Source organism: Onychostoma macrolepis, chromosome 22 (genome assembly GCF_012432095.1).
Source record: "Onychostoma macrolepis isolate SWU-2019 chromosome 22, ASM1243209v1, whole genome shotgun sequence".
Classification (NCBI taxonomy): domain Eukaryota; kingdom Metazoa; phylum Chordata; class Actinopteri; order Cypriniformes; family Cyprinidae; genus Onychostoma; species Onychostoma macrolepis.
This window is the reverse complement of record NC_081176.1, coordinates 828,606-847,671: the sequence shown is the minus strand read 5'-3', so window position 1 is coordinate 847,671 and position 19,066 is coordinate 828,606. Positions and strand designations below refer to the sequence as shown.

Genomic DNA, 19,066 nt, shown 5'->3' with positions numbered 1-19,066 from the left:
TCAGTATCTCCAAATGACACTTCATATTTTGCAGTCCAGTGCAGAGCTGCTTCACTCCTGAATCCTGCAGGTTATTATTGCTCATGTTCAGCTCTTTCAGACTGGAATCTGATCCAAGAACTGTAGCCAGAGCTGAACAGCTTTTGTCTGTTAAGCCACAATCATTTAGCCTACAAGAGAAATAAAACAAATCACAGAGTTAGATACATGCAATATATTTGTTAAATACAAAAATTTAATTTATACCAATTATTTTTACATGAACAAAATTTTAATATATACACAGTATATTTAATTGATTCAAATTTCCTAGATAAAACAAACTAGCATGCTTGAATAAAACTTAAAATATGTAAATTAATAATAGGTGTATATCATTAATGGCAATGAGTTATACATTTAAAAGTGCTGCTCTATTATCTTGAGGTCTCTGAGGTTAATAATTTAAGCATCAGCTGATTCACGTCTACCTATAGGAATACAAAGCCTATCACTACTTCCTTATATAAGGTCCATTCAGTATTATTCAGCAGTCAGGACTTGGCCTTCTGATATTCCTCATTGAGTCAGACTTCATCCTGAATTATGTTGTTACATTAAATTGTCATTATGTTTGATGATAGTGGCCCTGACAGAAATATCCAACATATAGCATGTAACTATATATTATATGAAATACTAAAATAGAAATTATTGGATGAGAACTGAACTGAGCTGATGTTGTCACAGTTTTTCTCCACAGCTGCTTTATAAATGAATTAAACTCACTCTTAAATTGATGGACTTTACATATTTACTGAACCAAACTGAATCAACATTAAACTGATTTTAACTGAATAATGACTATTTCCTATTGTCTTTTTAGAGTTACTTTGCAGCAGAATTGAATTCTGTTTTCATCACTGATTCACTATTTTCTTGTTTATACCTGTAAAGCAGCTTTGAAACTATCTGAATTGTATAAAGTGCTATATAACATGTTTTTACTTTACTAGTTAACTTTTTCTTTTTCATCATGAGAGAACATTTTCATTATTCATGTAGTTTGTTTTAGAGGATACTTATTTTAAGCAAACTATAAAAATTGTCCAGACTTCAAGAGGAAAACCTTGAACTCTCATACAGTATATTATATCAGTAAATGTAATACAAAAATAACAATAGCCTGAAAACATCTTATGTTAGCTTTTGATATCCAATTATATACAAACATATATGCATTATCAGATACAAATGAACCATCAAATGTATGTTAAGTTATCCCTACCTTGAACATAACCAAATACATTCTGTAAACAGTATAGCACAATGTGTCAGTTTAGTCAATGCCAGATCAAATCACAAAACTTACCTCAGTATCTCCAAATGACACTTCATATTTTGCAGTCCAGTGCAGAGCAGCTTCACTCCTGAATCCTGCAGATTATTATTGTTCATGTTCAGCTCTTTCAGACTGGAATCTGATCCAAGAACTGTAGCCAGAGCTGAACAGCTTTTGTCTGTTAAGCCACAATCATTTAACCTACAAGAGAAATACGATTACAGAATAATTAGATAGAATGCATTTGCTAAATACAAATAATAATTATGTGTCATCTATAGCTTTAATTACAATGAATTATACATTTGAAAGTGCTACTTCCTTGGTTTCAAAGAAAAGCATTACTGAGTAGTATGGATTCTCATCCGTGAAATGCGCCACTTCCGGTATTTTGCCGGTTAGTCGACGCCAGCAAAATGAAGTCGAAGATTTTTAAAAATCGAATAAAATCAACGAATCGCGACAGCCCTATTACTGAGTGAATTCTGATTAAACACCTTTACCATTGCGATCATGTGCTCAACATCGTCTACAATGCACAATGCTGTAAAAGATGTTGTAAAAACACAATGCTCACAATAAATATGCACAGGAATGTTTGAAAGCAGCAGCCTATCAGCGAATACCACACTGATCCGGTATTTGGTTCTACTGATACTGCAGAAAGGCTGGAATTATACATTAAAATAAAATCAGAATCATTAGGTAGCTGATTATCTGTTGACATTTACTGCAAAAATTTGATGGACTAACCATCTACTAACATTAGCTGAGAACGAAACGTTTTGTTCTCCTTGAAACAATTAAAGAAAAACACAAAAATATTTGTAAAATAATTTTGCAGAACAAGTTTTCACTAATTGATTTTCCAGGTTTTCCAGGATGCATGGGAACCCTAGACAAATGTATTTTTCAGGATGAAAGCAAAAAAAAATATGAACTTACAGAGCTCTTTTGGAGGTTTTGATGACTGCTGATAATCTAATGAGACACTCGTCTGATTTCTTGAATTTCTGAAGCTCAAACTCCTCCAGCTCCTCCTCTGATGTTAACAACACAAAGGCCAAAGCAGACCACTGGGCAGGTGAAAGATCAGCAGATGAGAGACTTCCTTTGCTAAGGTGGGTCTGAATCTCTTTCACCAGAGTTTGGTCGTTCAGTTCATTCAGACAGTAGAACAGATTGATGGATCTCTCTGTAGACAGATCAGCTTCACATTTCTGCTTGATGTACTGGACTATTTCTTTTTTGCTCTGGTCATTTCCATTTCGCTCTGTGAACAGACCCTGTAAGAGTCTCTGATTGGACTGGAGTGACAAACCAAGGAGGAATCGAAGAAAAAGATCCAGGTGTCCATTATCACTCTCTAGTGCCTTGTCCACTGCAGTCTTGAGCAAATCAATCATGGTTTCACTTTTGTTTTCATGTTCTGTAGACTCATGAACAAATATACTTCTCTGCTTTATGACTAGAAACAGATGTGCATAAAGAGCTGCAATAAACTCTTGAATGCTCAAGTGAACGAAGCAGTACATGGTACCAAGAACAATCCCTGTTTCCTCCTTAAAGATCTGGGTACACATGCCTGAGTACACTGATGCCTTATAGACGTCAATACCACAGGCTTTCAGATCTGTGTCATAGAAGATCACATTGTTTCTTTCCAGCTGATCAAATGCCAGTTTCCCCAGTGAATAGATGGCATCTTTATCCCAGGAAACATCTGGTGTGTATTCTCCATCATACTTTCGTCTGCTCTGCTGGATCTGAAATCTGAGAAAGTGTGTGTACATTTGTGTCAGAGTCTTAGGAGTGTCTTCAGTATTTGACTCCTGCAGTGTTTTGGAGGCATCATCAGCCTGATTATTTTTCACAACATTATTTATTTTCTCCTCTAAAATGTTCTGGAGAACAGTGGCTGAAATCCAGCAGAAGACTGGGATGTGGCACATGATAAAGAGACTCTTTGATTGTTTAACATGATCAATGATTTCTTTGGCCTGATTCTCATCCGTGATTCTTTTTCTGAAGTACTCCTCCTTTTGTGCATCATTGAATCCTCGTATCTCTGTCAGCCGGTCGATACAGTCAGGAGGAATCTTACTGGCAGCTGCTGGTCTGGTGGTGATCCAGATGAGAGCAGAACGAAGCAGATTTCCCTTGATGAGGTTCGTTAGGAGAACATCCAGAGAGGCTGGTGATGATACATCAAACCACGTCTCATTATCCTTAAAGTTTACAGGAAGTCGACATTCATCCAATCCATCGAGAATAAACAGGACTTTGAAATGATTTCTTCTTGTAAACTTCAGTCCTTTTGTCTCTGGTGTAGCATATTTGCTTTATGAGATGAACATAATTAATCATAACGGGTTATCATTTATATATCCATCTTCAGGAATTAGCTGTAGTATTAATAGTACAATAAAATGATTAGTTCGTCCATGATACGGACCCTTCTACTGAGTCTAAGGAAAATTATTCCTATGGTCACGACAAATAATTTCCTTACTGAAGCATTGCTCCGAGCATTGTAGCAAGACCGGACGTTAAAGTGACTTCGTTCTGAGAGCAGCAGACACAGACAACCAAGTGTGAATACATATGGATGTTTATTAAACTACACTACAGGGGAACATGTAACATAGAACTAGACACAGACATACACACATTAAACATGGATGCCAACGCAAGGAAGGCATGGAGAGAGAGATATAGAGAGAGAGAGAGAGAGAGAGAGAGAGAAGGAGCGCTCGCGCGCAAGAGAGAGTATGGCAGGATTTTAACATCAGCTGACTACAACCTGTTACGAACCATCAGATAATCACATCACCTTAATTAAAAGGGGTCGAAGCCTAGAAGCGCATCTAGATAGTTAACAAGCGGTTACTTGCATGGGTTTTGTGGGAGCTGAGTAAAGCATCCTGGTGCGTAGATTCCTGATGAATTCCTTTAGGAGTGAAAGCTTCGTCATTCCAGTCATGGGTGATTAGTCCGAAGTGAGTTGACAAAGTTACTGAGTTTAAAACTTCCAGTATATCGGACTCCCCCGGAAGGGGAGCCGTGAGGTTTCCAAGGTGATAAGTGTGTCTCCGGGGCACCGACAGTTAAGAGAAGCCTTGGCTTTTTGGTGTGGGAGAAGTTTTATCTGTTTCCCTGTAACACCCATTTTGGTTAGTTTGACCAATAACAAGGCTCATAGTTTCAGCGGGAAAATGTTCTTTGTCCCACTTGACACCTCGTTTGCATGTTTTACGACTGATCTGGAGACTGGTGTAATTTTCCCCACAGTACAGTAAGAATAGTGTGATGCATTTCATGATCACATAGTGTACATCATTGTGTGAGGAATAAAGAGCAGATCATTTTGATATCAAGAAAGAGACATCTGAAAGGTATTAAACCAGAGATACCTTCATACCTCTAAATATGAGTGTTTAGAGCTTACTAATACGAATAACGAGTGGTAACTAGGCTAATATAATAAGGAAACATACAAACAACACATGCATATACCAGATACATTTATAACTGCTTAATTATGGCCTAAATAGAGAAAATGTCTTTAGGTGTGTGTGTGTGTGTGATGTGTATTTGAAATCATGGAGACAGACTAGTCTGGTCCGGGGGGTCACCCCCCCCCTTCTGTGGAATGTTTTTGAAGCTTGATAAGGACACTTAGTCGATCCTTTTGCATCCTTTTGATAGTGATAAAGACCATCTGCAATTTAGTACCCATATAAATGTAAACGCTGAGGCCAGGTCAGTAATTTATATGCAAAAGTCAAAAGGCTAAAAGGGTCCCCTAAGCCATAAAGTCCCAACGACCATCAAGGATCATAAGCAGATGTTACAGAATCCCCCCTTTTGGCTGAAAGTGTTCACCTGGAGACATCTTCAGCCAACAGTGGATCATGATGGTCAGATGGCAGGTGGATCACAAATGACTGATGACAGGTGGTTTCTACTTTTCCTCAGCTTGGGTGTTAACCTTGTTCAGGTTCAGCAGTGTCTCTGCCTGGGCCCCTCTTCTCCAGTGGTTCCGTTTGAAAGTCTGAGGGCGTGCAGCTGTGCACCTGTTCATGGACCTTTGCATCAGGTTGACTCTCAGGACTGGATGTGGGTCTGAGGAGGTGTAACCTGTCTCTGTCAGTCGCGTGAGCTTCCACTTCTGGATATCTTGGCCTTCTGTAGTGTTTGGTCAAACTGGGTGATGTTTTAGCCAGTTTGTCAAGGTCTTTGGGAGTCGTCTCGTGCAGTTTCGGGGTCTGCATGGAGAGGCTTTCTTCTTTTGCTAGAAGGGAAGAGTTCTATGGTGAGGGCTGGCGATGCTTTGGTTTGCGGCCATTCACTTCTTCCAGTGTGTAGCATTTCTTGGATGGGGGACTCCGTTCTGCTCAGCGGTGGTGATGCTGATGAGGGCTCCACTTTTCTTGGCTCTAATTCCTTTTCAGGTGGTCTTCCAGAGCATTTATCTTAGAGTCTTTGTTTTAAGGTCAGTTTTAGCTTCCTCTAGTAGCTGTTCTGCAGACTGTAGATGTCTTCTCATGTCTTTCTGGGAAGCCTTTAGTTCTTGTCGGTCACGTTCAGCAACTGCAAGGGCTTCTTGGAGCTGTTCGACTTTTTTCTTTGTTTCCGGTTTCACTCCACCTGGTACCTTGAGTTTATCCTGAGTCTTCACTTGAGCTTGTCTGTGAAGCGTGAGATGTGCAACAGCTCTCTCAGGAACTCAGTGGTCTGATGCCTGAAGCCATCCTGGACTTTCACTGCCAGTTTGTCTATGCGGGTTTTGGCCATGTGTCGGTTCCTTTTGCAGATGGGTGCTGTGCTTGTCGCGTAGTGTCAGCTGGGCTTTGAGGCGTAGCTTAAGGAACTGATGGCCTTGTTTAGCTCCCGTGGTGGTGATTCTGGCTTGAGTCGTGTGTCAGGAGTCTCTTCCGGATCGTGACTATTACTCAGAATATTAAAAGTTCAATGGTCTTTAGGGTGAGGCTCTCTGTAATGCCTCTTAGTCAGGTGTTCACATCTCCTCCTGTGGGGTTTGCTTTCTGTGACATGCTGGCAGACTGGAAAGTGAGGACTGACACAGATCTGTATAGTGTTATCGGCCCATATGTGGTGAAACAGCTAAGTGTCATTTCAGTGATTGCAAACCCAAAGTGGAGTGCGTTGTAGTGGGCTTTGTGGTTCAGGCTTGCTGTTTGAATTGACAGCAACCTGACATGCTCTGACATATTCCGCCACATCTTGCTTTATGCTAGCCCCGTATGCCACTTTTTTTTTTAGTGTCTTATAAGTGTCTCTGGTACTGTGGTGTCCAGCACATGGTGCGTTGTGGGTATGCATTAACCTGACCCCCCTTTGTCGCTGTGTCACCACAAGCTTTGGCGCAGAGTGGGCATCAGGGACATATTATGGAATGTTGCCCAGCACATGTAGCATGTGTGTGATGTCATGCCGCAGTTTGAGGGCTGGAGCAGCAGCAGGTCGAGTAGATGTGATAGGGTGGTTGGAGGGGTCCGGGAGGTGGTAAAGCATAAGCTTTATTGTTCAGTCAGGGGTTTGCATTTAGGCAATGACATTTATGGATAGCTCTTAAGTTAGTGTCAGGGCTGCGAGGTGGGTACCCTGGAGGTGAAAGTTGGTTTCATTCTGGTTATGGTTGCCATGTCATGGGTGGGTGGGTGGGTGGGTCTTGGTTGAGGCCGTAGCTCACCATGCCATACACTTGTGATGTTGTTGCATGCCTGATACAGGTGTTGGTGCTTGACTGGCTTCCTGTTCATTGTGGGAGACTGGAGAATCACTGGATGATTCGTGAAGTGCAGAGCTGGGCTCTTTTGTCATCTGAGTAGTTAGTGCCCCGGTGGGAGCAGTGTTCTGCTGAAGTGGGCAACCCCCCTTTAGTTCTGGCCATGTTGTTGGTGTAGACCAGGACTAAGGCAGTAGTTGGTGAATCCAGCTGTAAGATGAAACTCCTTGGGATGAGGGTAAGTCAGGCATGGTGTAGAGTGCAGATGCCATTTGAGTTTGATGATGTAATGTGGTCTTGAGTGAGTCCACATAGCTGACATGAGCTCTGCATCGTTGCTTCTTGTGAAGAGCAGCTTTGGCACTGGCAGTTGTCGACAGGTGCAGGATGTCTCTTAGAAAAGGGGGTGTGGCTCAGAGTGGGGCCAGGTTCCCTCCATCCCCTTGAAGGGTGTGTTTGAGGGTTTGGCCACGCTGTCTGTGTGTCACACTCTGGCTGTCCGTTCCCCTTTTGTGTATGCTGGTACTGCAGTCTCATATTTTTGCCGATGTAAACGTCTGGTATGGTCTGGCCAGACGTTCTTGCACTTTACAGGGCTTCTCCAGGGGGTTGCAAGGTCTCATAGGAAACTTGTGCACTTGCTTGCGAAGGCAGGTCTGGTGTGTGTTCGGTGAGTGCTTTGAAGCGTGTGAGGCTTCAGGCCATGTCCTCATGGCTGGCTGTGAGATTTTCCCGTGACCTCTGTGACCTGACAGTCTGTCTAGGTGACCTGTCTGGCTGGAGTGGCTGGGGTTCTTGCACTTCAGCCCAGAGTTTCGGCTGTCTCACTTTCAGCAAAGGGTCAATGTGACCCAGCAGCTCTTTATCACTGAGAAGGTGGTATGCATGTATGGTTGCATGTTCCGTGCACACCTTTGGGCCTTAAGAGTTCAGTTCTGTTTCTGAGCTTCAGCTTGGGGTCTGCCCAAGAGTTGGAAGTGACATAAAAGTTGGATTTACTCCAGTGTCACCAGAACTCCAAGTCTCGCCTTGTTTTCCAACATGCTGTTTCCTGGTTTTCGATTGGGTCCCTCAGAAGTCCTGGTATCGGGTTTGTGTGGTGACCGGTATGCTGACAGGTGTTGGATCAACCTGGATGTGCAGCCATCAGCTGAGGTGGCTGGGTGATGCCATTACCTGGCGATGGAACGGCTGGCTCTGTGGTCAGTGGTTGGTTAGCAGAGATCTGGGTGAGTGTTCAGCTGGTGGGCATTTTGGGCGGTCATCCATTCCAGTTCTCACACTTATAAGGAGTCTGTACTGCCCATTTTGCCTCTTTTGCGGGCCTCCTCTGAATGAGTTCCTTTAGGATACTCAAGATCTCTATACTGTCTCAGATGTAGCCACACTGTTCAGCTCTGAGAAGAGCTGGGACGTGTCACGAGGGTTTCTGCTGGTGAAATTTCAGGTTTGTTGCTCAGTGCTCTGTCTGGTGCTTGGGAGAGGCACCATCACGGCTATGCTGTTCCTGCTGGTTGGGAACTGTGTTGACTTTCTGATGAAGCATCTATCACAGTGATGTGCCTTTCAAGATGCAAAGGCAGGAGGAGTCTGGGTCGTGGGCTGGTCTGACCTTGAAACTGAGTTCTCGCGACCAGCTGAGATGTCAGTGCTTATCTCTGTGTCCTGGCTGTGCACTTCAGATGAGTTGGCTGGCTGGAAGTGTGAGCGTTCCCGCACTTGAGGCTAATTCTCTGAATGCTTAAAGTCCCTTGGGCTCAAAACCATCCGGCAGGTTCATGTTGGTGAAACGAGGGCGGTGTCCATTTGGGTTGTGTACCGGGTGTACGGTCTCATGGAGCTGATGGTCAGGTGCAGGAGAGTTGACCGTGTGTTTCTTTTGGCTTGTCGTGGGCGGTCAGCCGTCTGCTGATGTGCTGTTTGGGTGCCATCTGGTGTTAGGATGGATGTCTCTGTGGTGAGAGACTGTTTGACAAGATCTGGGCGTTTCTTTTAGTAGGAGGGCTTTCTGGTAAGTTGTTGGTTTCTTATGCCACTCGTAGTTAAAAGGAGTTTGATAGTCTGATATATCCTGTTTGCCCTGCTGGGGAGGCCACTGCAGGATCAGTTCGTTTTATGTCCTCAGGATCTCTGTTGCTGGCCCGTGTGCTCTCCAGAGTCCGTTCTGGGTACTGTGCAGGGATAGGCAGGATTTTAACAGTCTTTATGGAGGCAGCGCTGTGTTGTCTGTAGGCCATATGGGCTGAGTTCCGCAGATGTCAGGTGGTCATTGTGCGGGGAAGACCATGGCGCTTGAATGGTGACTCACAATGTGATGCGGATTTTTGGGAGGAGGAAGGTTCTGGAGTTGAGGCCTTCCTCCCTTGTGGCCTGTTCTGTTGTCTGCCGTAGACTCAGAGCTGGCTGTAGCAGGCTTCTTATAAGTTTTGTAATCCGCTTTGACAGTTTCAGACTGCTGGTACAGGATGTTGTGTTTCAAGGTTGGAGGTGATCCTGAGCAGATAGTCTGTCTCGTGTGGTCACATTGGGCAGAGTTCGAGCATAAAAGTTCATGTTTTGCAGGCAGGCAAGTGTGGTGGCCTTCTGCAGGCCAGTTGGTTGGGGTATGTGGGGCCACACGGTGTCTGTATCTGCAGTGATGCTCTGGAAGGGTCCCTGCCCCACCTGTGGTTGCTGGCAGGTGAGGTGTGAACAGTGGGCCTGGGCCTGCTTGTCAGGGGAAATTCTGTGTTGTGTTTTCCCTTTCTGTTCACCTTGTGGTCTGCAAGCCTATTTCAGTTCATTTGTGACATTGAGTTTGCCTTGGCTTCGTTGGTTGATGTTTGAAGTTGCCTCGTCGCTGAGCAGAGACTTGGATTTCAGCTCGGGCTGCTTGCAGGTGGCATTCACAGGCATTGTTTCAGTTCGCCTGGGTCATTACTTAAGAGAGCTTTAGCCTGCTGGAGCCTCTCTGGCTTCTATTCCAGCTGCTCTCTGTGCTCAGTGTCTGTGTGGGTTTTGTAGAGGCATCCTGAAACTTTCTACTTCCTCTTGTAGCTCCTTGTCCTCTTCATCCGCTGTAATTTGCTGGTCTGGCGGTTCTGCACGCTCCCGGTCCTCCGGGCCTCCTTGTGGTTGAAGCATCTTTCGTTTGGCTTTAACTGGATGATGCGGTTGTAGGCAATGGCACCGATGATCCTGGCTGGCTCTCTGTGGCTGTAGCCCTGGTTTGATCATGGTCTGTCTGCCGGTTCAGGTTGTCATCCAGCTGTTTTGCTCAGGTGCTGTAGATCAGGAGTGGTCCCGGACCGGAGGGCGTCTGTTGCAGTGCTTAGCTAAGCCGGATGATCTGGACACAGGTGGAACACAGGTGGAGAGGGAAAAACACAAAACACCAATGCAAGTCCGCACAGATTTAGTGAGCTAAAATATTTGGGCTATGTGTTGCATGATTAACTGGTGTGATCAGTTAGTGACGCAAACTAAACGCTTACATATCGTGGCTGATAAGGCAGGAGTGAATAATTGGTGTGAGTGAGCACCCGAAAACTATGGGTAACACTGTTGGTGGGTGATAACCTAGGGGGTCATTTAATGACTTAGGCTATTTGGTTTATCAATGTTATTACCAAGTATTTTCTGATGGTTCAAACAGGTTCGGTCTCCGGGCACACAAAAACAACCAAAACAAACAGAACCAAAATTAATAAAACAAATCAAAGTTCAAATTTAGAAAGGAATAGTGGGAAATCAAGGGCTTACTACCACCTCTAGGGGCTGTGACAAGGACTGCGGAGCGGGCTCTTGTACTGCCTAGGGAGGTGATGAGAGATAGCTGGACAGACCAAGCACGCTAAAGCAGAGAGGCTCTCTAGTCCTCTTCACGTTTCATATTGAGTGAGTGGCTATATCTTAGGTGTTGTTAGGCTTGGTGATGAGCTGAGGTCACTCGGGTGAGCCCCAGTGGTTGGGCCGTCTCCCTTGACTCTCCCGAGCACGCAACTGCAGGGGCTCCTGATCACTCGCACCCATGGCACCCGGTGGCAACCACTCAAACAGCAATGCCTTTTGGCACAATGTTCCATCACTCAAGTGAGGGAGGCTCAACGACTAGCTGGCACAGCCAAAATTGGGTTTCGCCTGTGGGTCCCAAGTTACACGGACCCCTTTTGGGCCTCGAACTATGGATGAGTTCGCTCCTCTCAAAAGGGTGGACCACCGTGTAACTTCACAGGGTAATTAACCAAAATTGCCCTTATGTGTCAGTCAGTATGGTTGATACAACACTTGAGGTACCCCATTGCTGATGTCGTGCTGCGTGTTGCCACTCGGAGTACAGGGCCAGAGGTATCCGAGGCGCCCCAGTACATGTCGGGTAGGTCAGGCAGACGAGTCCAGTCCCCGAGAATTCCCCATGGATGACTCGTCAGCTTACTGCCAAGCACCAGGGGGCATGCTACCTGACAGGGAACATTGAGAGGGACAACAGAAAGATTAAGCGTCTAGGATGAAGCAGCTTGATGCCAATGAGCAAGGGAATCAGGCGTGTGACGGTGGGCCACTAATAGATTTGAAGGCTCATTGTGCACCGCAGTGGCTAGCATTACCTATGCCTATAGAGGAAGGAGAGGAAAAGGGTAACAAAATAAAATTGAAAATTGAAAACAAAGTTAAAATGTCCTAATTGCGTAGGAAAGTAAATGGAAAATTGTTTTAAATAGATTTAAAATCTAAGTAAATTCAATTTTGCTCAATAGGTGTAGCTAGACCTAACTACAGACTGGAGTAGATGAAATAAAATAAGCCCAAATAAAATAAATAAATAATTGCTGCAAATAACACAGTAAAATAAAATACACAAAACAACCTAAGCATGTGGGGGAGACCAAAGTAATTGATAGCCCAACAGAAGGTGGAACAGAAAGAAACTGTAGAGGTAGGAGTACTGTTACACTTTACACACTGTCTCTAAGTGTCAGTCGGAAGCTAACAGCTAACAGCTGAGATAAGGGGCTTTAGCTTCTATCCATGTAGGGCCGTTAAGCGCGGTAGCTTCAGCTACATGCAATGGTCTGTTTACATTAGTCTGTGACGTATGCGCTGTCTTGAGTTTGAACCGGAAAGGGCTCGCTATCGCCTTCCGGGGTCAGACGTTGCTAAGAAACCGATGCACGCTTAACAACCGGTGTGCGCGAAGCACTTGAGCCAGATGTAAACATGCATGGGAATCTCGCGCTCATCCAGGCGTGACCTGTCGTTCACACTTCATTCATAACTTACACAGCGCGTTCACTTCACAGACAATGGCAAAACATTACACCATTAAATCGACCAATTGCATCACATCAGTGGATTAATATGAATGCAATGATACGCGACAATAAGCAGATTAAATACTGTAGTGAGACTTTTTTTTTTTTAATCACACAGCTAAAATTTAAGCCGCTGTCCTGAAGAGATTTTATCTGTTCAGGAGAGACTTCTGTGATTTACAACGAAACCCGAAAGTGGGGATTTTCTTTACCCAATATCAAATAGATTTAATCTAAAACTCTATGCGCTGCCGATCTGACATTTACTAGTTGGATATGGGACTTATGCCGTTCAAAACTGAAAATGGGGATTCTTCGCCCAAGATCATAACTTTAATGTAAACAATATTTATATATATATATTTATACGCGCTGCCGATCTGGGATTTCTTCGCCAGATATATGGGACTTATGCTGTTCAAAACTGAAAATGGGGATTCTTCGCCCAAGATCATAACTTTAATATAAAAATATTTATATATATTTATACGCTGCCGATCTGGGATTTCTTCGCCAGATATATGGGACTTATGCGGTTGTTGCAACATACTTGATCAAGATTTTAAGACTCCGGTTATCATTAATCTGACACTGACCTGCAGTAAGATTAATGTTGCTCCGTGATCGGGCGAGGGGCACGCATTAGTTAGCTACGCTAATGGTTAAACCCACGGGAGTAATAGTCTAGTTGTATGGCATCGAACACCAATGGCATCAATCTAGCTATATATAATACAAGGCCTTAATTTTAAGATAAGCGAGGAACATCGCCGCAATCTTCTTCGCGCTAAAAGAGGCTTTCTTCGCTCGATTTAGGGCGGTTAAAATAGCATTAAGACACACTATAAAAGGTTTCGTTTTATAGGGTCAAATTTATAAACTGCAGTTAACTTAAGTCATTAACAGCGGCTGGTTTCTCAGCGAGAAACTCGAGAACTGTTAAGGCACGGAAAGTGGGCGTGTAGCCTACATTCATTCACAAAAGACGCCGTTGGATAGTTTGAATAAACACACATAAGAAACACACAATTGTTACTGAGTCTGCTCACAGAACTAGGTTTAAAACGTGGCCCGCATTCTCCACCAAACTGTAGCATATTTGCTTTATGAGATGAACATAATTAATCATAACGGGTTATCATTTATATATCCATCTTCAGGAATTAGCTGTAGTATTAATAGTACAATAAAATGATTAGTTCGTCCGCAGTACGGACCCTTCTACTGAGTCTAAGGAAAATTATTCCTATGGTCACGACAAATAATTTCCTTACTGAAGCATTGCTCCGAGCATTGTAGCAAGACCGGACGTTAAAGTGACTTCGTTCTGAGAGCAGCAGACACAGACAACCAAGTGTGAATACATATGGATGTTTATTAAACTACACTACAGGGGAACATGTAACATAGAACTAGACACAGACATACACACATTAAACATGGATGCCAACGCAAGGAAGGCATGGAGAGAGAGATATAGAGAGAGAGAGAGAGAGAGAGAGGGAGAGAGAGAGAAGGAGCGCTCGCGCGCAAGAGAGAGTATGGCAGGATTTTAACATCAGCTGACTACAACCTGTTACGAACCATCAGATAATCACATCACCTTAATTAAAAGGGGTCGAAGCCTAGAAGCGCATCTAGATAGTTAACAAGCGGTTACTTGCATGGGTTTTGTGGGAGCTGAGTAAAGCATCCTGGTGCGTAGATTCCTGATGAATTCCTTTAGGAGTGAAAGCTTCGTCATTCCAGTCATGGGTGATTAGTCCGAAGTGAGTTGACAAAGTTACTGAGTTTAAAACTTCCAGTATATCGGACTCCCCCGGAAGGGGAGCCGTGAGGTTTCCAAGGTGATAAGTGTGTCTCCGGGCACCGACAGTTAAGAGAAGCCTTGGCTTTTGGTGTGGGAGAAGTTTTATCTGTTTCCTGTAACACCCATTTTGGTTAGTTTGACCAATAACAAGGCTCATAGTTTCAGCGGGAAAATGTTCTTTGTCCCACTTGACACCTCGTTTGCATGTTTTACGACTGATCTGGAGACTGGTGTAATTTTCCCCACAGTACAGTAAGAATAGTGTGATGCATTTCATGATCACATAGTGTACATCATTGTGTGAGGAATAAAGAGCAGATCATTTTGATATCAAGAAAGAGACATCTGAAAGGTATTAAACCAGAGATACCTTCATACCTCTAAATATGAGTGTTTAGAGCTTACTAATCTGAATAACGAGTGGTAACTAGGCTAATATAATAAGGAAACATACAAACAACACATGCATATACCAGATACATTTATAACTGCTTAATTATGGCCTAAATAGAGAAAATGTCTTTAGGTGTGTGTGTGTGTGTGATGTGTATTTGAAATCATGGAGACAGACTAGTCTGGTCCGGGGGGTCACCCCCCCCCTTCTGTGGAATGTTTTTGAAGCTTGATAAGGACACTTAGTCGATCCTTTTGCATCCTTTTGATAGTGATAAAGACCATCTGCAATTTAGTACCCATATAAATGTAAACGCTGAGGCCAGGTCAGTAATTTATATGCAAAAGTCAAAAGGCTAAAAGGGTCCCCTAAGCCATAAAGTCCCAACGACCATCAAGGATCATAAGCAGATGTTACACTGGGAAAAACTGAGTTATAAGGTCCATCAAACTTAGTTTTTCTTTCTCCTTTAAGTTCATCTCTCTGAATGGAAGAGGAAATATGAAGCTGATATCTTGATTTTCTTTTCCTTCGGCCCAATCCAGAACAAACTTCTGCACAGAGACTGATTTTCCGATGCCAGCAACTCCTTTTGTCAGTACAGTTCTGATCTGCTTGTCTTGATCAGGTGCTTCAAACAAATTTTTGCATTCAACCTGCCTCTCCTGCGATTCATGACGTCTGGAAGCAACTTCAATCTGTCTTACCTCATGTTCAGTATTGACCTGTTCACTACAACCCTGAGTGATATAGAGATCTGTGTAGATGTTATTCAGAAGTGTGGAGTCACCTTGCTTTGCAATTCCTTCAAACACACATTGATACTTCTTCTTTAGGCTACATTTTAGCTGATGAATGAAGATCAGCTCATCTAAACACAGGAATAAAATACACAGATTGGTTAGTCTCTGGGTTTGTACGGAGCAGAATGTGGAAGTCTAAAGGAAGTCTGTTATTGGAAGAGACAGGGCAGGTTATGAACATAATATGAGAGGCATATGAACAGCAAATGATCTTCCTCTGGGTCATAACAGTGATCGTAGAACAGAAAACAGATTGAAACAGCGCTGGAAGCAGCGAACAGAGTCTCTTACCTTCTAGAGTATCAGCAGCTTCATCTTGCTTCATCTCTCTCAGGAAGCAGAGCGTGAGATCAAGAGCTGCTTCTTTGTTACTGCATCTATTCTCATTAAAGTCCTTCACAAAGTTTTGTGTGTTCTCTTTTTGTAATATTTTTTTAAACATTTCCAGCTCATTTTTTATGAATTTGATTATTTTATTTTCAAGATCCTACAAAGCAAAATAAATAAATAAAATAACACAACTGAACCAAATCCACGTTCATTTTGGTACAAATTATAAAATCAGTAATTATAAATATTTGTAAAAGAAACAAGAAACATTGTCCAGTAACCAATTTGCTTCTTATAAATATAGACATTCATGAAAGTATTTTTCCTACCTGGAAGATTCCTAGGAGTTTGTCTGTGAAGTTCTTGTGGTTGCTGTTAATCTGGAAGTCTGAGTCTAACGTCTCATATTGCAGCCTGTTAAAATGGCAAATAAAATTAAATGCAGTTAAGGCAAATCATTAGAGAAATCTCTTGCCATTTTTGTTTAAATTAAAGATAAAGAGCAAACATCAGCTGTTAATGCTGCAGCTATAAGTTAATGCTGTTAAAGAAAAGGTTCTATTTCAGAGCAAATTTAAGTTTTTCTGTCCTATAAGGAGAGAACTAATGACAAATTATAGAAAAAAAAAAAAAAAAAAACTATTACAGGAGTTCTTCAGTCTTTTTTGAAATATTTTAATGCTGCAAATGTTAATTAAACAGATGGATGGACATATTCATGTCTCTATGGTTAATGTATGCCTCCTTGTTGCTGCTTGTGTAATTGTTTTACTGGAAAGAAGCTCCAGACAGACTTCAATAAAAAGGAAAGCAGATATTATGATCTGTGATTTATTGTTTTATTTAGTTAATTTCTATCACAAATATCCCAGTGGAGAAATTATCTATATAATACAAAACACATGAAATACCGTTCAGCAGCTGATGGTGTTTCTTCACTGAAGTTCAGTGGATGATCTTTTGACCGGTCACTCTTCACAGACACAGAGCTGGACACATGTGAGCCTGATCTCACACTAATGACACAAAGAACAGAGAGAGAGCTTTTTTCCTTTATTTAATACAATCAGAAACTACAATATATACCTCAAATGGAAAAAACAGAAAAGTATAAATCTCCTTCCATCACAGTCCAGTGTTCAAGCTCTCTTCTGTCACAGCAGCAGCATCCTCACGTAACACACGAGCTTCATTTCTACCATTGAGCCACATTAACCTACATTCTCCTTAGTCTCAGTCGTCTCTCTTCTCCCTCATTTATATCTTCCCTAGCAATAGTGCACTGAGCCCAGCTTCAACACTCACCCATCCTTTCATTATTTACAGCTTCAGCATCATTCACTTTCTCAGCACAGACACTTCTAATGTGGTCCTCCCATTATATACACCAACTAATCAAAATCAAACTCATCTACATCATACTTCAAGACCATGTAAACCTGTCTTATAAAACAAACAGTTATTTACAGTCAAGCGGAACTTTTTCATTTGGGACACTACTGTACCATGTCTTGAAGCTCTACAAGCAAGAGTTCATCTTTAATGAAAGGCTGAAGTGCCGATTGAGCCTGTTTACAAACCTGTTGTCCAACAAAGCAAACATTTACTGATGTTTTTTCTACAAATTCAGTTCATAACATCACTCGAGTGTTTGAAATAACTTCCTTTTGTGATCTGACATGGTTTCATGTCACAGAATGAGGTAAAGTCATTATTTTATAATATTATATACACTAAAAATGCTGGGTTAAATACAACCCAGTGCTGGGTAAATATTGGACAGAACACATGCTGGGTTGTTTTCAACCAATAGGTTAAATGTTTAACCCAACCTTCTGGGTCTAAACAACCCAATCGCTGGGTTCGTCCATATTTTACAGCGCTGGGTTGTGTTTAACCCAGTATTTTTTTCCTTAGACCTTTCTAAACACTTCTAGTTGTAGGCCTCCTGCATGATAACACGTCACACTGCAGTTTTCTGTACTCTGCATTTATAATAATCAATGTCAATAATTATTTGTTTTTATTTAATCATAAGAATAATCATTAAATATAACAATCATTTTTAAACCTGTTTTAACCAATCTAAAACTTTTATAGGAAGTTCTACTTTGTTTTGCAAAGCATTTGAGATGACAATAGTGAGAGAAAACACTGTTGTTGAAGTGTGTTGTTGTTTTCTGTGAAAGCAGACTCAGTCTTACCTCTGTTTCTGTGAGAGACTCATCTTTCCTCTCTTCTCTGACATACTGCAGATGAACAGCTCAACACTGAGATCTTTGTGTCTCTGAAGACCATCAGATGCTCATCAGGACCTGGACATGACAATGTGTCTCTGTCTGAGATCAAGATCATGAGAGTTCAGAAGAATAAATGATGAAGAAGAAGAACTAGTGGTGAATGATTGAGTTATCAAACAATCAATATAAAAATAACATATGCTACAAATATACTGCCATGTAACTGGATCATAATCTCTTCAGATCACTCACAACACATGCCTTTATTTACATGAACATTACTGCAGCAACTTTCGGAGCATTAAGAAGTTTAAAAGAAGATTAGTTTTGCTCGGGTTTCAAAAGGGGAAATAAAATAACACTTTTATAATTATTCTTAATGCTACATTATTACAGACTTGTTAAATATGCGTCGTCTTTAAACGGTTTGTTTTAATATCTTTCTGTTTCTCGGTGTTTGTTACTTCGGCGACAGGTATAAGTTATAACTTAACAAACCACGCTTCATATAGCTCTGAAACCCGTTCATCATTCTCCTAAATAACTGTAATCGTGAAAGTATTCAGACTTACTTGCAGTAGTTCAGACGATCTTGTGTAGGAACAGAATCCAGAAGTCTTTAAATCACTTTCGGTTTGTGATCTCTGTTCTTCTTCTTCTTCTTCTTCTTCTTCTTCTTCTTGGTTTTATGACGGATTACAATCATGATTTATCAGGTACATACCGCCACCTACTGTACCGGAGTATGCAGCATGGATTAGCCCAGAGGTTCCCCAACACTGCTTTGTCTGACACCCATTTCAGGTCTTGGAGTTGCTGCTAATGAGCTGATGAGTTGAATCAGGTGTGATTGATAAAGAAAACATGCTAAATGTGCAGTGTTTGAATTAGTTCAGAACTCAATTAATTATAATGAACTTTCAGTTTCTACATACAAATAGAAAATGCCCAGTTATTTTTCTTGTTTTCTGAATTTACCATCTCTGTTCAGTTTCACAGGTTGCTGTGATGTAGATATATGTGCTTTTCACAATCTGTCATTTAAGGTTTAAATAGTTTTGAATCTAATGTCTATTAAAAGAGAAAAACTGAGACTGTAACTCATAAACTTATGTGCTTAAAAAG

At 41.9% G+C, this 19,066-nt stretch overlaps 4 protein-coding genes across 5 annotated transcripts in view; 1 reads left to right on the top strand and 3 right to left on the bottom strand.

Moving 5' to 3' along the window:
• LOC131530098 (ribonuclease inhibitor-like) overlaps positions 1 to 887 on the top strand; it is a 3,746-nt gene extending 2,859 nt beyond the window's left edge. The window contains exon 4 of the mRNA XM_058760219.1: positions 866 to 887. Coding sequence (XP_058616202.1) covers positions 866 to 887 — 22 coding nt within the window. The remainder of the gene's footprint in view (positions 1 to 865) is intronic.
• LOC131531276 (zinc finger protein 239-like) overlaps positions 1 to 19,066 on the bottom strand; it is a 160,115-nt gene that overhangs the window by 78,520 nt on the left and 62,529 nt on the right. The window lies entirely within an intron of this gene.
• Positions 1 to 19,066, bottom strand: part of LOC131531271 (zinc finger protein 239-like) — a 267,824-nt gene that overhangs the window by 235,010 nt on the left and 13,748 nt on the right. The gene's annotated exons all lie outside the window — the stretch shown is intronic.
• LOC131531306 (NLR family CARD domain-containing protein 3-like) lies at positions 2,263 to 18,643 on the bottom strand. Its single transcript, XM_058761996.1, has 8 exons — positions 18,514 to 18,643; positions 17,906 to 18,040; positions 16,613 to 16,717; positions 16,031 to 16,115; positions 15,663 to 15,858; positions 14,988 to 15,439; position 13,582; positions 2,263 to 3,644 (listed from the first exon to the last, which is right to left on the bottom strand). The coding sequence occupies exons 2-8, from the start codon at positions 17,947 to 17,949 to the stop codon at positions 2,263 to 2,265; spliced, it is 2,265 nt and encodes a 754-aa protein (XP_058617979.1). The 5' UTR covers positions 17,950 to 18,040; positions 18,514 to 18,643.